The 19,784-nt window shown below is 41.2% G+C and overlaps 1 protein-coding gene and 1 non-coding gene across 3 annotated transcripts in view; one reads left to right on the plus strand and one right to left on the minus strand.

The window, feature by feature from the left end:
* Window positions 1-218: 218 nt before the first annotated feature.
* On the minus strand, window positions 219-291 carry trnar-acg (transfer RNA arginine (anticodon ACG)). Its single transcript has one exon. It is a non-coding gene; the product is annotated as a tRNA-Arg (tRNA).
* Window positions 292-2,561: 2,270 nt separating this feature from the next.
* deptor (DEP domain containing MTOR-interacting protein) overlaps window positions 2,562-19,784 on the plus strand; it is a 35,542-nt gene continuing 18,319 nt past the window's right edge. The window contains exons 1-5 of one of the 2 annotated variants that reach the window (XM_069143152.1): window positions 2,562-2,925; window positions 3,212-3,304; window positions 8,456-8,634; window positions 9,113-9,236; window positions 17,327-17,505. In XM_069143152.1, coding sequence (XP_068999253.1) covers window positions 2,912-2,925; window positions 3,212-3,304; window positions 8,456-8,634; window positions 9,113-9,236; window positions 17,327-17,505 — 589 coding nt within the window. In that variant the 5' untranslated portion in view covers window positions 2,562-2,911. The remainder of the gene's footprint in view (window positions 2,926-3,211; window positions 3,305-8,455; window positions 8,635-9,112; window positions 9,237-17,326; window positions 17,506-19,784) is intronic. The other variant, XM_069143153.1, reaches the window with a different exon arrangement.

The raw sequence follows: 19,784 nt of genomic DNA on the forward strand, positions 1-19,784 counted from the left end.
AGGCCACCGCACCGAACCAATACGCGCGTATAAATGATCAATAACTCGGTGAAGCGTGAGTGTGGGATATGATACAGTTCAACGAAGTACAAGGTTACACTAAAACCGAACACGTAATTTCTGTTAATTTGAAAGTTTACACATTTTATTACGTGTCGATAGTCATTATTTATGACTTATTAGTTAAACCAATTAAAAAAAAAAAAAAAGAAAAAGATCGAGCCAGCCAGGAGTCGAACCTAGAATCTTCTGATCCGTAGTCAGACGCGTTATCCATTGCGCCACTGGCCCAGCGGACGACACCTAAGAATGCGGAAGTAAGAAAAAACATGATTACACTACGGTAGCCCTGTGGTTTCGATGTCTCTTTCTTGCGTCGAATAAAAGAAGTTTTAATTAAAAGATGAACGGAGTCGAGTCTAGAACAGTCTGGTTAGTATAGCAGCTGTAATATACAAAGAATATATCAGTTCATTTGTAGAAAATCGGAGGCTACATTATAATCCCTTAGCACGAACCCAGATCAATTAGCACTCATATTGAATATTGAAAAAAAAAAAAAAAAAATCCCGAATTTTTCAACACTCAAATGTCACGTTGTGAATGATTTCGTGGTTAGTAGCAACAGTTCAACAGTCCTTTGCCAGGGCGAATAAATGTCCTGATAATAATCCACCTCCTTTGGGTTCTTGTACTGCCCTCTTTAGCCAACAGGTGTCGCTGTCGGACCATAAAATGCTCGATGGGTCGGCTAGAGCCACACTGTTACAGACAGACTTTTACAGTAGGTGGTACTCTCAGTCAAACTAAATGCCTAGAGTTTGCACCGGCGATCCTTGACAGATTAAAGAGCAATTTAAAAAAACAAACAAATACTAAGCCATCACTATTGTAGGAAAATCTAAGTGATGAAACCAGAAGGATAGGTGAATTAAGAGGAAGAGTTTTTTTAAGTTTTCATCTGTGGATTTTTTTTTGTTCTTTTTCACTTCAACACACAGTAGGTTTTCGGGTCATAATATTCAAACGATAGCTACTCACTGAGAATATTCACCAAAAATACCATTAGTCTGCAGAATACAAAACACACACACACACACACACACACACACACACACACACACACACACACACACACACACACACACACACACACAGTTGTGTAGCCAATGATGACTTCATCTGTCCTGGGTGGAAGCGCTGGTTTTATGTTCACAGATTCCACAGAATAGTGACATTAAATTCAGAGTTGTCTTGTATATTAAAATCCTGTGCTGTTCTGCTTTTAACTGCATTGATCTGAATGGTGTCAGACTAATAAGCCTACTGTATGCAGTTTGTTTCGTTGGGTATTGATTACTCTCTAAAAGCATGATTTTAGGTTGAGAAAAGGATTACTTTGTTTGCATAAGATTAGCTGGTCTAACACAGAGATAACACTCTTCTCTCTGGACATGTTTCAACTAATTTTACATGTTTGATACATTGAGCAACACATGTAGGCGGCCTGCATGTCTGTGCTCTTGTATTTGTGCAGCTACAGCCTGCTCACATGTTGGGAGGATCATTGGATGTCCATTATTGTTATGATTTTGTAATCAATATATGGGAGTCAATTAGGAGTATTAAAATCACAATCACAAGGGAATTGATAGTTGAGTTCAACTTTTTTTGGCTACAAGGAATAAAGTTTTATATCACAAATATGGCCAGTATTGTTTGATGTAGTGTTTTTTTTAAAATTTTTTTATTATTGGACGTTGCACCCTTTCGATTTGTATTGTTTTTACTTTAAAGTGTTGTGTCTTTCTTTTGTATAGGCCATTTAATTTCCATCTTATTTAACTATATGATGCAGACTTGGCACAACATTTGCATTGTGGGACAGATGTAATATTTGTGGAGGTGAATTGTCACTGAGGAAATCCTATTTTGTTTTTCTCAGAGTAGATTCAGTCAGGAGTCAGGAATTAATTCACATTGTGTAAATAAAAGGCCACTCTAAATGATCACATTTAAGCAGTTTTGAAAGAAAAAAAAAAATCAGCCCTATAGCCTCAGTGGGTGGAAACTTGTTCTCATTTGATCCAAAATAGATTGAAAGGTGGGCAGCAAGAAGGAAAACAGTCAATCTCACCTTCCCAGTTATATAGTTATATTACAAATATTTTTATATTCTATACTTATAGAGCTAAATAAGGTGGAAACGTCCCCTTCTTGGAGTTAACAAGATTATCAACACAATTTAGACTTCAGTCTGTTCAGAAAAGCTTGACATTGATGGTTGACAGTTACAAATTACCCTGCCTGCTTTACATAAAAAAAAAAAAGGTAAAGTTAAAAATTGTAGAAACTCTATTCCATAATTAATTACTGCTATAAGCACATCTTAATGTCCCACCAGTCCCACCGCTCGTTCCTCCCAGAGGCAGGCGGTACATGAATCGAGCGCACCCACACGCCTCTGTAACCCCGCCCCTCCGGTTAACTCCCCCAGTGACGACAGCAGAGTCCTCCCAATGCGGGGGCTGCTCTGAGATAGGCTCTGGCTTGCACCGTGGTGGAAACGTGCGCTCAGCCCGTGTGTTGGTGTGTCAGTGACAAACAAACCCAGCAGGTGAACGGGAGAGTGCTGTTTTCTCCAAACCTGTGCAACCGAAGAGCGCCAGATCAATGGGGGGGATTCACACAAAGACTGCTGCATTAATGAGCATGTGAAGAGACATTCAGTGGAGGTTTTCGAGAAATTGAATGTGGACGGTTTCCGATGGGGCTGCTGGCGCACTGAGGCGCTGCCCGGACTTCTGTCACTTCTGACTCCCGTGTGTTGGTGCATATGTCCCCTGGGATGGAACAATCGTCTTCCTGATTCATCAAAGGAATAATTGACCAACTCTTCTTTTTGCTCTCCATGGTGCTTGAAAGGTAAGCAAAAAAAAAAAAAAACACCAAAAAACTCGAGGTGCCAGTGTATTGTTTATCCTCTGAGATCATTACCGCGTGGATGCCTGCATGCCTTTTGTTTTTCAGTGCAGTCTCCATTCTTTCTGTATGTTTGCCAGCTAAAAAAAAAAAAAAAAAAAGCTACTGGTGCACATTTTTACTCAAAATATAAGGCTGATCATGCATTTCCCCAGTGCAGAGTGATGTCTTTGTGTGTGTGTGGCTGTTTGGCCACAAAACCACCCCTGGTGTGTGCCCCTTGTGTCAGCAGGGAGATGGACGGGATCGGGAACACCATGCAGAAGAAGGCTGCAGAACTGGAGCGGCTGGCCGAGGTGCTCGTCACCGGAGAGCAGCTGAGGTATGTCCGGATTCACGACCCCGCCGACTCCGTGTGCTGTCGGCTGTAGGGCACACCTTGTTGTTTGAAGTATTATTGTCAAGATCTTCTACAAACTGACACATTTATAGTATGAAGCAATACATGCAATTCTTAGTAAACCCCATATGAATATAACAAAAAAAATTGTCGTTGCTTTCATGCTCAGTCCTTCCTGCTTTTGTGGTCCTGAAGAACAAGGACATGATAGGGCATGACACACTTAATGAGAGAAGTGGGCGTTGCAGGCTGTTAGACAGTAGGTTAATGACCGTGCATGTAGATCCTCTCCCTCATTACAAACAGGCACATGCAGGCAGTTTCAGCCCCACTGCAGCATGCACAGCCAAACAAAGACATCTACGCGTGCACAGCCCTGCTCGTGCACACTGCTGCTCCTCACCTACTCTCATCTCTACATTCTGCAAGATCCTCTTTTGCTTTACTGTTTTGGTGAAGTGGATTTGTGTTGCGCCACTAATACAGTGGCCACTGAGCCTGCACAGAGGATGATGAACCTACTAACTCCATGCCATGATCATGCCCCGCCCATTTATCCAAGCAGGGAATTGTACCGAGAACTCTGGCAGTGTTGATGATATGCTGCACCCTTCGACCTGTGTACCCTTTGTATGAGAAAAGCTCCATAACCCTGGTGGAGTTCACCGCCTCGTGCCCCCCAGCAATACATAAAAGCCCAGCATTTGAAGGATGGCACCAATAACTGGAATGTCAGCCCCCTACTGAACTACGAGCAAAATATAGGCAACTGAGTATTTTTTTTTTCCAGCTGAGTGTGAAAAACGGAGTTAGATCTTTTGCTATTTTTTTGAAGAAGCACACTTTGTAACATTGTTGTGCTCTGAAGAACCATAAAAAGGGAATAAAGTCATCTCCTTAAGAGATTAATAGTTTGCCTCTTCAGTGTACTCTTGCTTTTCCCCAGAGTGTGTTTCCCTGTTCATCATTGTATGCTGTGTGTTGGTGTCCTTGGCACAGCTGTACAGGGAGGCTGCCAGCTGGCAGCGTGGCTGGTGTCAGTGAACGGAGGGTTGGTTGGGGTGGCTGTCCTCTGAGACGCTGCTGTTCTGGGCGAAAGGACTCGAGGTTGCAACACACTAGGCGTGCTCTCTGTCTCTATATCTGCTTGTATCTGCCTCCTCTGCAGACATTCTGTCAGTCAATCTACCACTTCGGTCCAGACTGAAATATCACAACTATTTGATGAACTGCCATGAAATCTGCTACGGACATCTGCAGCCCCCACAGGATGAAGTCTATTGTCTTTGGTGTCACCATGACTTTTCTTCTAGAGCCACAGTGAGGCTGATATTTTTTTATTTTGAGTTAACTGTCTCACTGGTGATGGACTGCCATGAACCTTCACAAACATTTATGAATTTTACTATTCACCGTCATCAGGTCAGAATTTTAATTTGTCCAAAACGTTGCTTTCTGATTGGATGAAACCTTGTCGTGATTTTCACATCTTTGAAAAGTCATTAAATCAAAATAAAAAGTCAATAGTTTATGTCTATCATCTTGTCTGAAAATATATATATATATATATATATATATATATATATATATATATATATATATATAATCTCATGTCGCCTGCAATTTCATGTCGCTTGGATGAGTCTGAGAACAGCATCATGACTTTAAACAAGCCAGAGGAAGAGCTGCACTCTGTTTTTTTCCATTGTTAGAAAAATTACTCGGAGGCTTGGTTCAAAATCAAACACATCAGACATTTATTCTTGCAAGAAGGAGCAACTACGTGCACCCTCAAAGAGAGGTGTCCAGCATTGCTTAATGTCACTCCTCTGTAGGGCAGCTTTTATACAGTGTGACAAACAGTTGACAGTCACTCCCATTCCCTTTGTATCTTCTTTCGTATGGTAATACCGAGTTGGTTGTAGGTCACAAGATAAGGACACAAGGGAGTCGTCAATTAGATGCGGAAAGTAAAACAAAAGGAATCACTTGCAAATAAAAGAGAAAACGAAGAGGCTTTTCGGAGCCTACTTGACAAGAGACTTTCTGGAGCCACAATGCAAACAAGAGCAAGAAACAAATATTTGTTTTCATCATCCATTATAGCGGTTTTATTTTTGTATGTTTTGTTTTCTCTATGGACCCTCTTGTGGGTCCAAAATAAAGTTTAAATATATATTTTCCCTGTTTTTCCACCGGCGTCTGATATTAACGTGTCACTATTGCCGGAAGATGGCAGTATTGCGCCTAAAAGCTTTTTGGCAACTACCGAAGAAGTTACTACCAAGTGTGTCGGTTGTACGTGCGTGGAGCAGTGAAATCAGATGCAACAGCCAGAGAGGAAAAACATGAAAAGCCAGTTTTGTGAAAATAAGGCACAGGGCAAAGTCTGGCAGGAAAACTAGCATCAGCATACAGCAAGCTATGATGAGTCATTTTAGAGAAACTCGCTGATCAGACGGTCCAATCACAGATCAACAATCAATGCTACCAGCCCAGCTGTCACCAGATGAAGCAAGTTCATGTTAGACACGCAGAGCAGAAAACGGTCCTCGTCCCAAAGATAATGGCTAAAGACATACTTTGGCGAAGTTTGATAGCATTTGTTGAGCCCGAGTTTAGAGGATTAATGGGGCTCCCTGCCTCTCGTTGTGTTTGTGTGCGCGCCGAAACGGGAGGTGGTGGGGGGTAGGAGAGGTGAGTCTCTCAATCATGGTCGAATAAATTCCAGTGAATAGTATTTTTGCTTCAAATACCCATCCCTAATACATTTCACTGGACAGAACATAGTACACTTAATCAGTATCAGCATGTTGCATTGCCATCTTGAGCATGTTTAAATGCAGATATTTGCTTTTAACTCAATAATGCTGTAGCTGTCTCACTTGGCTGCTACTGTAACTCTTATCTTTGTTTCTCTGTACAGTTTGAAGACTCCCTTGACAGTTCAATGACTTGATATTCTCAGTGTTTTACCTAGACTGTGTGATTTAGCTTTGTACTTTGATAGCTCACACCAAAAAGGATGATCTAAGAGACAGAGAAAGTCAATTTCATTTTATTGAGCAGCAGTGTCCTTGAGGATCAAATGAGACCTGATATGAAACACATCTGATATCAAAGCAGGTGTCCACACCTCTGTTTGTTCATTTTTATCACGAGTGAAGCTCATGGAGCATGAATGACACGGTTCCTGATACTGATAACAGCACACTGGGTGTTTTCTTTTTTTTTATATATATATATATCTTACTGCACATTTGCGTCTCATCATGTCTACTGCTCGCATCTCAGCAGATCTGTTTCAGGCACAGGACGTAAAAATAGACAGAGGCGGCTATCATGGCACAGAGGCACATGCAGCTGCTGTCGTGAGTCTCGTGACCAGTTCATAGTGTGAATAGAGAGTTTGTTGCACCATGGCAGAGTTTGATGGAGGGCGAGGGTTCACAAATGTTTTCAGCCTGGGACTCGGCATACTGAGAGCCAGAGAGATTTTCGGAAATACTCCTGCCTGTCATTGTTTGATTCGACGCAGATTTAAGAACCGAGTTGGCTTACAGCTTCTTTTGAATCATTTTACAGGTACATTAGACTGAAACTCTCCAAAGCTGTGCGAAGAGAGAGGATTATGTTTGGCCTGCTTGGATGTAAAGTGTCTATGTTGTTCAGCTGAATTTGTTTGCCCTTCTCCAGTCTTGGCAGAATAGTCGGGCCGACTTGGGCTGTCATTGCTAATCCGGAGTGATACTAGCCAGCTGCACACCGACTCAGCATGGAGTGGAACCAGCTAGCTGCAGGAAGCTTGGCTGAGGCTGGAGTGTGCTGTTTCACAGTATGCAGGTTCAGGTGGAGGTCACTGTAATGATGGGAAACCAGCATCGAGGCTGTCTATAGAAGCATGAAAGCTTTATCGTGCCACCATGTGATACTGTCACATTATAAATCCCTGCAGACTGTTTAAAAAAACAGACATTCACCTTAACTCTAAAGGACTGATTTGCTCGATCTTTTTTTGTAAACCAACATTTGATCTTGTGTGTCGAGATTATTAAACCATGTTTTTTTGTTTTTTTTGTTTTGTTTTTTTTACTTTTGAAGATTATTTATCTTAAAGACTCATATTATATGCATCTCACTTAGTTAAGGGAAACACAAAATAGACAGCAAGCTTTAAAGGTCCCATATTTTACACTTTTTTTGGTGTTTTATTTGCAGTCTATATATCCATAGGAAGATATTTTTGCGGTTTTAAGTTAAAATAAAAATAAACCTTTCAATGTAGTTTTACATCTCTTCTTTTAAGCTTCTCTCTGGAGCTCTACAAGAACAGGCTGTTCTGTGTCTATGTCTTTCAGGCGCATTGATATCAGTGACAGTCTCCTCCGATTGGCTGACTCTTTTCTCAATGACGCACGCTCAGGCCAATCAGAGGTTTCCTTCCTCTTGTTTGTCTTTTGACAGTATGACTGCTCAGGGTTTTCTCAAGGTTGGACAGTGGGCCGTGCTGAGAGCAGATATGACATGAGCGTGAGTTTGTGACATCACAATTTTACAGAAGTATAAACAGCTCAATCGCCGAATGCAGACTCTGTTAATTTCTCATTGGAGTGAGGGTTTTGACACTTTGACAGTATTCATAGACCTTATAAGGAATCTGAATTCATACAATATGGGACCTTTTAAAAAGGAGAAATAGTTATATATTATATATACATATTGCATATTGTCCTCTGTGCCACAGAGATCCATTGTTGCCCCAAAACTATTAAAAACATTCAGACACAAGACAATTCAAAGGGCTTTACAGAAGCCCATTAAAAATAACTGTAGGATGAATAAAGTCAAAATCTAATCTAGTAAAAAACATTTTTTAGAAATTAATATTGTATTTAGAAGACAATATCCTTGTCTACTCTAGTCTATCTAGTCTACACCACCAGGGATCAGCCCAGGCCCCCAATCCGGCCTGTCACCTTGTTTATAATGCACCTCAAACCTGATGTTTATCCTGGGTGGTGGGCCCACAGGGTGCAACACGTTCTTTCATTTTAATGAGCACTCACTCCAGAAAAACAAAACAAAACCACGGTCCTCATCTAATTCTCTTTTCCTCTGGTTGCTCGTGTCCAGACTGCGGCTCCATGAGGCGAAGGTGATCAAGGATCGGCGGCACCACCTTCGAACTTACCCGAACTGCTTTGTAGCCAAGGAGCTCATTGATTGGCTGATCGAACACAAGGAGGCCTCAGACCGAGACACGGCCATCAAGATCATGCAGAAACTTCTAGACCAGAGCATCATTCACCATGGTGAGGCTCAGCTGTGTGTGTGTGTGTGTGTGTGTGTGTGTGTGTGTGTGTGTGTGTGTGTGTGCGCGTGCGCGCGTGTGTGTGTGAGTGTGAGTGTGTGTGCGCGTCCAGTTAGTCATGTGTGTACTTTCCCTCTCTTTTCCACTTTCTATTACAGCAAGGGTCTCTCTCCCTCTCTTGCTCTCTCTATTTCTTTCTTGACATTTTCTGGGAACAAGCAGCGCCTCTTAATGGATGGTTCTCCATTGCTCCTGTCCAGTTTGTCTCTCTAGCTACTTCCCATCTAACTGGACACACAGAGAGAGGAGAAGGCTTCCTACTTCTCTTTAGTTAATGTTTAGACATAGCCAACTTAACTGAGCTGTAGATTAATTCAGTACTGATGTCTAGATTTTAGCGATTGCTCTTCCTGTTCTGGCTCTATGTCTCCCATGTTTTTCTCCCACTGCTGTGTAATTCCTGCACGATGTGTTTTCAGTGTGCGACGAGCACCGGGAGTTCAAAGACATGAAGCTGTTCTATCGCTTCAGAAAGGACGACGGCACGTTCCCGTTGGACAGCGAAGCCAAGGTCTTCATGAGGGGGCAGAGGATCTATGAAAAGTATGGACGTACACAAGCACCGGCACACACACACACACACACACACACACACACACACACACACACACACACACACACACACACACACACACACACACACACACAAAATCAATGTTCTTCATGGTGTTGCTCTGAGAAGGAAGATTTTCTCTTTTACCTTTTGACTGGAGCTGTAAAGGAATAGTTTGACATTTGGGAAAACATGCATCTTTTCTTTCTTGCCAAGGGTTAGACGAGAGGATTGGTACCACTCTTACATACAGTATATAAAGCTACAGGCTGCAGCAGGTTAGCTTCACTGAGAATAAAGATTGGAAGCAGTCTGACTGTCTCTGTCCAAAGGAAACACAATCGGTTACTAATTAAAGAATGAATAATAGTGTAAAAATGAACTTTTGCCGTGAACAGGGGTTAATGTGCTGGACGGTTATGTTTTGGCTGAGGGTTCCAGGTAGAAGTTACTGAGATGATCAGTGAGCTTTACAGGTGTATAGAGGCTGATGTTGGGCCAAGCTAGCCCATTCCTCTTTGATAGGAATGCCTCTTTGCCACGGTCAGCGACGTTGCAGCCCGACTTCAAGTCGCAGCCCTCTGAGCAGGAAGCCTGGAGCTTAGGTGGAGTTGGTAGGGGACACAGGGTCATCCGGGTGGAAGCGAGGCCCGGACTACGGCACGTTTTTACGTCGGCCCCTGCCTGCTGCAGCCTCTACCGGGGGAAGTCTGCAGACGTGGGCGGCAAGAGGCCCAGGCAGCGGACTCGTGTCCCTCTGGAAACCCTCGTGAAAGCCACAGGAAGAGTAATGGATGGCAACATCTTCGCCGTGAGCCACCGAAAGTGGACTGGGCGAATGACCCTCGGCAGTCCAGAGACAAAAGAGAGCGTACTGACAGAATTTCATGTCACATGCAGCCCGAGACACGATAATGGTCTCAATCCCTTCATCTGACTTTTGACAAGAAGGCAAAGTTCCCAAAATATTAATCTTTTCACCTAAAGTAATACATAAATTAGATCTGATGTGGTAAAAAGGTAGTGGCTGATGCATAGCTGGAGTGTCTCATTTCTTAAACATACTTATGACAAATAAATTCAACATGATGTTGTATTATAAAACATACACAATAAAGGAATACACCCAAACCTAAACTTGCAATCAGCTTTAAGGAGTTACTTTGTCATAAAGTGTATTGTGGTATGTTATTGAATGATATACTCCACATTCCCGCAGGCGTATCCTTCCATTACCTCTGTGATTGGTTTCCTGTGATGCACTGATGTAAATACGACGTGTTTCCTTAATGGGACTGGTGAAGCCTGCTGATATGATGAGCATTGACTTTGAAATCTGATGATGCCATTTAAAACTTTTAGAGCTTCATGGCCACTTGACAATCTACAGCGCATCCCATCTATGTATTTCCTGCCTTGCTTCTCTTTGTTAGTGCTGTTCTCCTCAGCATGCTGCTTGAGTACATCAGAAATACCACCACAAGTCAGTAATGGAGAATTTGTTTTGCTGGTTAATTGGATTCTGTTAAATTAGAGTGATGTGAATTGAGCTCGGCTGTTTCTTCTTTTTTTTTTTTTTTTTTTTTTTTTTTGGATAAAAGCCTGCAGGAGGAGGAAAATTAGAGGATTTTGGAAGCATCTTAACAAGAGATGACTCATAGCAGTTTGTTCAGAGATGGGCTCTGTTTAGAGGAGGGCACCATGATGGGACTCATGTCATCAACTTTCTACCCATGATATTGTTTTTCCCAATACTGATGAGACAAGTAATTGCTAGAAAAACACCAAAGTCTTCCTCTGTGTGCCTCCACCTCTTTCTGTTGCTGGTGTATCAGTGGTATCTCTTATGATTTTGGATTTACGTATTTTAGTTTCTGCGCCAACCGAACACAGCAGCAAACTGTTATATGCCTCTCTAACATGTACACAGTGACACACACTTATAAACAGAGATCTATTTTTCTTCACACACAATCGCTGAGTCGTTGCATAAGAGAAAGAAGGGGAGACATCTGTCATCTCAGCTCTCAAAGCTGTGTGTTTACGTAATCACCATGGTACACACACACACACACACACACACACACACACACACACACACACACACACACACACACCAAAGCTTACACTGGTGGTTGCTTTCTTGTGAACCAGATTTGCTTCACAGCCACACTTAAGGCACAAATAACACAAATAACAGTCCTTCACCATAAAAAACACCAGTCATGTCTCGTGCCTCATTGCAAAGTGCGAACATCAGCCATTCAGGGAAAATTGTTGTTCCTGCTTCCTGTTTTCACAACACTACAACAATGTCTGGTTTTGTTCTATAGTGAGTAGTTTGCTCACCAAAACACTGCACAGATTAAGTCGGTGATATTGTTTTACTAGGTTTTAGAATACACAGGACACACCACACTCCAACAATTTTTTTGTTTTGTTTTTACCTGCCTTGTTTGACATATCCTGGGACGTGTTGGTCCTCATTGTCAACCAAAAGATAGTGTTGCCAGTCTCATAACAAAGAGTGAATTTAACCATGACTGATGTGGTTGTACATTAGACTGTCCTTTACTGAATAGATCTGTGTACATGCTAAACCTCCCACCATACGGTACATACTGCATGGCCATACATTATGTTACATAAAGTACAATTCCCTTCAGCCATCTCTTTCCATTGCAAAAATAAACAGCCTGCCTCACACGTGCATTGATCTCAGATACCTGTTGATTGTCAAAACAACATTAACAAAGTCCAGTAAACAAACTACAGAAAGAAGTTGTTTTGACAGCAGTTCCTAAGCAACAGAGTTAGGCAGAGAGGAGAATTTTAAACATAGTTCACCGTGTGTGTGTGTGTGTGTGTGTGTGTGGGGGGGGGGGGGGGGGGGGGGGACTCTGTAGACTTCATACACATGATTTAGTCTTGCTGATATTAAACTGTAATAAAACAAAAAAAAAACCTTTTGAATAGATTAATCCATCTGACCGTGTGGTTGAGCAGGACGTCTTCTTATTACACGGAGGGCGGTTTAATCCCGAGCTCGTTCTGTCCACATGTTAAAACAATATATGTAGTGCAGCTACTTTATTTAATCCTTATTTATCTGGGATAGATTCACTCAGCATTCTCTACGTTCACATCTGCAGTCAATGGTCCAGTATTTGTGGCTTCACTGGAGCAGCCATGTATTATGTACCTTGGTGAAGGACACCTCAGCAGTAGCAGCAGTTAGAAAGGTTGAAGCTTTGCTAAAACATTTACCTGAAATGCAATTTATGGACAATCTGTCCATGTGCTCTACTTTTGGTATAATCTGTGTGCACATGTCTTTATTGTATGGCTGATTGCTACATCAGTGTGAACTTAAGCATGTGTGATTATTATTGTGAGAGTGGTAGAGGCCGACAATGCTGTTTGTCGATTCCACAGGACTCTTGAAGGCTAGAAAACACCTCGGTTTAAAACAACAAAGGCTGTTTTTCATTCCCCAGGCTGCCCTGTAGTCTGACCTTTTGTCAGCGTCTTGGAACCACAGTCCTTAAAGGACCGTACTGGTGGTTTTGCAACGGAAAAAATGGTGTATATTTTATGTTACTGCTGGCCATTTTTCTGCATTCCACACATCCATCACACTTAACCACTGTTCTGCTTTGCTTCTGTCGGATACATTCATACAATACATGCAGCTACATTGAGATTAACAACAGAACCTTTCGTTCCTAAACATACTAATGCAATGTTATAACTGATAGGGGCTAACCTTTTACATGACTTACTGGTGACTGGTGTTATATCGTTGTTTTTTTTGGCGAAAAGGAGAAGGTCATAATAACGCTAATGATTTATACAAGGTTAATAACAAAGCACATTTTAACATTAATATCAAACATTTCAGGTCTAAAGCTCGATTATAATGGTGCTGATGTGTACTGAAATCCCTGAGTAGTAAGTAAGGCTCATTAATCATTTGTTTTTCCATCAGGTATCAGTGAGGAGCCTTTGGAGGCTGTAACTGAGACTAAAGACTAGAAATAAAACTAATTTGATTTTATATGTCATTAAGGCTTGTTAACAGTCTGTGTCGTCGGTACAGGCTGTGTCATGGAAATACATACAGTAGGATTCGTTTAGCTGAGAAGTAGCTACAACGCAGCTAAAAGGGAATCATAAAGTCATGTTTGCATGAATATTATGAGATAGCAACAAATTTATTCATACTCTGTAAATAGGGGCTCTTGGCCAGAAACTTGAACCGCTGCTGAGACCAAACCCACAAGCAAACTAACCTAAACAAGAAAGATATAACACAGTATAATCATATACTATAATAAGGACAAGTTGCATCTATACAAATCAGTATCTCATATTTAGAATAATGCAACTTTTCTTTGTACTTTGGCACATTTAACTGTTGTATTGACCTGTGCATACATACCAGATCTACCTGTAAATACACTGTTGTGCACCGTGTATTTTGAATATTTATACTTCTGTACTTTTTAACTCTACCTCAGCTCTACTTCGAAATGAGCTATATTTAGTAATCACTTCGACTCTGCATTAAATAATTAAACTCAAAACCTAATCAAATCTTAATATTCAGCTTTTTCTGTTCCTGCTTTGTAATGCAGCAGCTTGCTTACTGTATAGTGATCTTACTTGCCCCTAAAAGGCCCCTTAAAGCAGCATTATTTGTTTTAAGATTTGTTGTACGGCTGTAGAGTCATCATTGTTCCACCTTCATGCAAGACCAACTGTGAGATCAGGGAAAAGCCTGGTTATCCTACAACCACACCTCACTGGACACCACTCAGGCTCAGTTAGCTATGCTGACTGAGCAACTGCTCTGAGTGCATATACAGGTCATGGGAGCTCCAGTTGTCCCACTTTAAGTTAGCATGATCCATTTATATACCATATGTGTAGTCTCAGGTAATGAATAATGCAGAGTGTTACTCAAGTTGCCATTATTCAAAGCTCAGAGTACAGTACTTTGAGTGAATCACTTTGAGCTAGCGTACCATGATCTGTTGACTTAGCGTGCTTAAATGGATTAAAAGGCATCGTGTACACAGTCGGGTCTCATGGAACATTATATTCTCTTCTTTCAACGTTTGTATTATGATGCCCGCTGCTAATTTGGGCCGTAGCAGTTCTGCTGAAGCTCCAATCCATCAACATGTGACATGCAAACCAGTCACGTGTTCTGTCGTGTGTTGACTTGACATGACTGGAAGACTTGAGCAGTTGTGGCTGTGCACCTTGGACCAGTTTTATGTTCTATTTTTGACTCAAATCAGGGTTGAAATTCGAGGAACACAGGGTGACCCTGGGACCGAGTTTAACGACAGTATTATAGTTTTTACTCTTGAACTGTGAGTGGGCAGCTTTCTCATCATCAGTCGTAGTTGAATGAACCTTACTAAGAGGACAGTCCAGGCCAAAAGGACTCTCGATCAGAGAGAAGGCTTTTTACAAGCTGCACCTGATTTAGGTTTCCTACAGCTTCATTTCATTTATTAGCGTCCCCATTTAGCTTAACCAACACAAAATCTGTTCTTCTGGGCACTAATGGCTTGGGCACAAATATTCTGTATTCAATAAGATATCAATTTGTCTCCTCCTTTATGTATAAACAATAAGTGGCTTTTCTATGTCACCCCAAACCTGCCTGCTACATGCATCATATTTATAGTCTTATGAATTATCCATGCACACAAAGTCTTTACAAAAGAGTTTAAAATTGTGGTAAATACACATGTTTGCTTACCTACGGACAGTTAAAGGAGAACCTTGATACCAACCTCCATTGACAACATTAAACCCTACAGCCAGTAGCTTAGCTAAGCATGAAGGCAGGAAGTGGATTACCATGGGATAACAGTTTCCCTACCAGCACATCTGAAGCTCATTAGTTAACATGCTATACATTGATTGTTTAATCCAAACAAATTTGAAGTGTAAAAATGACAATTTACCTTTTTAAATTGGCTTATGTGCCACATTTCCTGGCTGGCAGCAGTTACTAGGCAAGTAGTGGAGACCCTGGGATTGTACGGGACTCTAGAGGTGCTGGTGATCAGATGTTTGTACCTGTGGACAAAGCCATGCTAAATTGTTTCCCCATTTTCCAGTCCTTATGTAAAGCTAAGCTAACCATTTCTTGACTGATCTGGTGGAAATTCATAGAAACAGTCTCCTCTGTAGTTAAATTAATACAGTTTTAGAGATTCTCTGTTCATTGTCAAACAGACTGAAAGCACTGGTTCCTCTTTCCTGTTTGGACTGGTCTAATTAGAGTAAATTGATGGTTGTTTGCCTGAAGCCTGATTGCTCAGCTCTAGGATGTGTCTGGTGTCTTCATCTGGCAACTTTGAGTTTTCCATAAATTCATGTCGTTGAATATTGTGAGCATTCCTACATATCTCCAAGCTGCTATTCCATTCACACGATATTGTCTGTTTTTTTTTTTTTTTTTTATCACATTGTGTGGGTTTTATGGGATCAGTGAATGATTGATAGGGCAATAAAACAATTTGGGGATATAATTTGTGACGGTGAAACACAGCCAAACGAAGACAGGGAGAGTTGAGTGTCTTTTTGATCTTCCAGTTCATTGCTAGCACATGTTATGACATGTTCAGGTGTACCACAGACAACGTATTGTTTCTTGTAAAGCTGTTACAGCTCTTTTACATTGTGTGAGTGTGCAGGAAACAGTGTTTGGGTGTAAATGACGGGCGTGAATGTGTTTTTAGGAGAGTGGCATTCATTGTGAAAGCGTCAGCAGTTTGCTTCTTTTGCAAGTGTGTACCTGTCTTGTTTTTTTTGTTGGAGTCTGTTACATGGTGCCATTGAGAAAAGACCAACTACTTAATGTAATCATCTTATATAGACATATATCAATAAATTAAACAGGAAAAAAAACAGCAGTAAAACTCAGACTAACTTGTGATGTTTTTTAGGTTTTAGTAAGTAAATGTTTACTGTTGTGAGGACAGCACAGTGGAGCAGTGGTTAGCATTGTCGCCTCACAGTAAAAAGGTTCCGGGTTCGAATCCTGGGACTTTCTGTGTAGAGTTTGTATGTTCTGTGTGGGTTCTCTCCGGGTACTCCGGCTTCCTCCCACCATCCAAAAACATGCGTCTCAGGTTACAAATTGCCCTTAGGTGTGAATGATCTTTGTTTCCGTCTGTCTATGTGTTGGCCCTGTGATGGACTGGTGACCTGTCCAGGGTGAACCCTGCCTTCGCCCAATGTGAGCCGGGATAGGCTCCAGCCCCCCCGTGACCCTCTTCAGGATAAAGCGGGTATAGATAATGGATGTTCACTGTTGTGAAAAAGATGTTTGGGCTTTTACATCCAGCTGCGATGACGGTTTTTCTTGATGTAATTACCTTGTAATCGTGCAAATATGATCTGTAGTTTGGGTGTATGAGGTTCTAGGAATAACACAAATTTAGCTTTAAGAGTCACTCTCAATCCTCCACTTCTGTGGCTGAAGTGCTAATCTGGAGACAGTTACAGATGTCTATTCATGTATTTTGACTGTGCAGATTACTGAGTGGAGAAATGGGCAGATCTGCTGGTTTGGAAGATTTTCTATGTTGGATATTCCGTCTGGGGAAACTTTACTTTTTACACAAACCCAAGTTTCAAGTCTTGGACAGAGAAAGAAGGTTTATATTATGGCTATCAATTATAATTGTTGCAGAATTCTTGAGAGCTTACTCTGTTTTCCATCAGCTAAGTATGTACTGTACTCTGTGTACCATAAACAAGTTGTTACTGGGGAGACATTGGGCGTTTAAAAATGACTGTTTAAGGATATCCACATTGCTTTTTTTAGGAGAATTATTACTGTGCTGTAGATGCTAAACTGATTTAAAACCAAACTGACTTCTGGGCTGAATTGTGACATTGTTTTATTCAGTTTCTATAAAGCCAAACTTTCACCATCCAGCTGCCACTGTGTGTGCGATTGAGTTTAAGGCAAAGATTGAATCACCTTTTTTGACTCATTTTCCACTTCCTAACAAGTGATTTACAAACGTTTGCTCTTTTCTCTCCATAGGCTGATGAACACAGAGAACAACTTATTACAGACCAGAGAGGAGGAGGGCGGGTCATTTGAACGGACTCTGGTGGCCTCTGAGTTCACTGACTGGCTGCTGCAGGAGGGGGAGATGGCGACCCGGGAGGAGACCGAGCAGCTGGGGCGGAGGCTTCTTGAGCATGGCATCATCCAGCATGGTGAGGGGGGTGCACACTTTTGCACTTTTCACTGTTTGATCCTTTGGACTGGAAAGGGACATGTCTAGATACAATAAATATTTTTTTTGTTAGCAATGACTGCTTGCCTGTGAATGAGGTTGTTCATGGTGAGGAACCCACAGTGTTGGCTATTTGTTAAACCCTTCCCCCAAACAGTGATTGTCCAGTGATAGCTTGGCATCCAGGCAACGCAGCTTTGGATTTCTATACATGGTGGAGGTGCAGTGTTTGGGGCTTTGGATGCATTGTGTTTTAGTTCATTGTTTTTTTTTTTTTTTTTTAGCCCATAACTTGAATATTTTGGTTCACTCTTACCGCTCTCATTTGTGTCGTTTTCTCAGCTGCTTCATGCTGCTGTAAAAAATAATTTGATTAAACCAATTGTAAGTACCTGCCCACCTCCAATCGGCAGACAGACAGATTTGGCTTTTAGCTTGTGAGCACGGAGGAGCATTTAGCTGTTGAAGAGCAACATATTTCCCACAGGAGTTGTTGGAAACTAAAACAGCCAAAAGGAGAATAAGCATTGGACATGCATTCATCAGGTGGCCAGAAACATGACTCAAAATGAATGACCCCATTCCTCTGTAACGGCTGGATGTGTAAAGTATCAAATTCAGTTCACCATATGAACTTCAGTTGGGTAATGCAGGCAATGTAATAATTTGCACAAGCATCTAACAATTTCATTACCTTGTGCTGCCTCTGGTCAAAGCAGCTTCAACTGAAGGGCACATATTCTGGCTGGCAGCCATGCTGTCTACAGATTGATGGTCTGTGAACTACCCTTGGTGACAGTAAAGCTAGTAGCTCCTGTAGACTGGTCCCAACTTATGTCTACGTGATCCTGTCAGACAGCTGATACAGCTCGTCCTTAACCCGGAGACCTCGACATTATATAGCTCTGTGGCACCGGTTTTAGCTTTGCTCTTTTGGGTCTTACAATCTGATAACTATTGTAGATGTTGATTACAGCACTTTCACACATGCATTTAACTTTACTAAAAAAAAACAAAAAAACAATGTCCTATTTATTTTATAAAAAAAAAAGGGGACCCAGTTTACTTCTTTAGCATCACAGATATGTCTAGAGAGATGTAATCTGGGTAACGGTCAAAGCTTTTCATAAAAATACACTGAACGAGATCTTCTAACTATCCCACCTAAAACAAAAAATAGGTTAATGTGGTCTCTAAAGACTAACTCTAAATGTTAAAATGGAAACTGTGTTAGTTTCGCTCCTAAAACTCATTCTTGCTCATTTTGTGCTCCCAGCCGTTTTGAACTGACCCACATTATATCTCGCACTGACCGGGATTGTATTTCACTACTCGCGCGTCTTGTTTCTCTCGATCTCCTCTGCTCGACCTGACCTGACTTGTGGGCTATGTTCAAGAGTAAGTAGAGTTGCAGAATTTTACTGAGTAATAAACATGAGGAAGATGTGACGCACATGTCATGGCTTCTAGGAGGTCACATGTTCTTTTGACTTTACAGCTGGGAACTATGAGTATCATGTTATCTGTGAACGTGTATTATTTTATGTTTGATTCAGCTTGTAGTTTTAGTGGTGAAAGATGTACTTAGAGTCTGTACTTATGTAAAAATATTACTAGTAGTAAATAAAAGATCTCAAAAGGTTACTTAAGGTACAGTGTAGAAATTTTATCAGTAAAAGTATGAAAAGTAATAGTAGTTTTGTACAAATTATATTACATAGGGGTACTCTAATCTGTTATAGTATCATGTTAACAAATATTTAGTATGTAAAGTATGGGAAAAGTATGTACGATTTAACTTAATTACAGTACTTAAGTAAATGTAAATTAAAACTGCAAGCAGTGATATGCGGGTCCTTGCAACTTCACGTCGAGGATCCAGCGGGTCGGGGCCGCCAGCTCCCCGACGTGCAACACGCGAGGGTCGGCATATTTCCGCTTGCAGTTTTATTTTTTTTTCTCGATCTTGTTCCTTATTCTTCTTCTTTTTTTTTTTTTTTTTTTTTTAAAGGCTTATTTTGGCAGCTTTAATATCTTCAAAAACTCATGAGAGTTGGTGCCTGACTCAAGTTTCATGAGGTTTGGAGCATCGTTTGACCTTAAACATCAACTTCTTGTGTCATGGTGAAACATCAAACTTAGCTGCATACTATACTATATACTCTATACTCTACAAAAATGAATTTTGGGTCACTTTTTGGAAGACATGCCTGACGACTGCATGACTTTTCTTTGAATATTTTGAACGACATACTTGGG

This window comes from Embiotoca jacksoni, unplaced genomic scaffold (assembly GCF_022577435.1).
Source record: "Embiotoca jacksoni isolate LCO1_2020_lvr unplaced genomic scaffold, fEmbJac1.0.p SCAF_11, whole genome shotgun sequence".
NCBI lineage: Eukaryota > Metazoa > Chordata > Actinopteri > Embiotocidae > Embiotoca > Embiotoca jacksoni.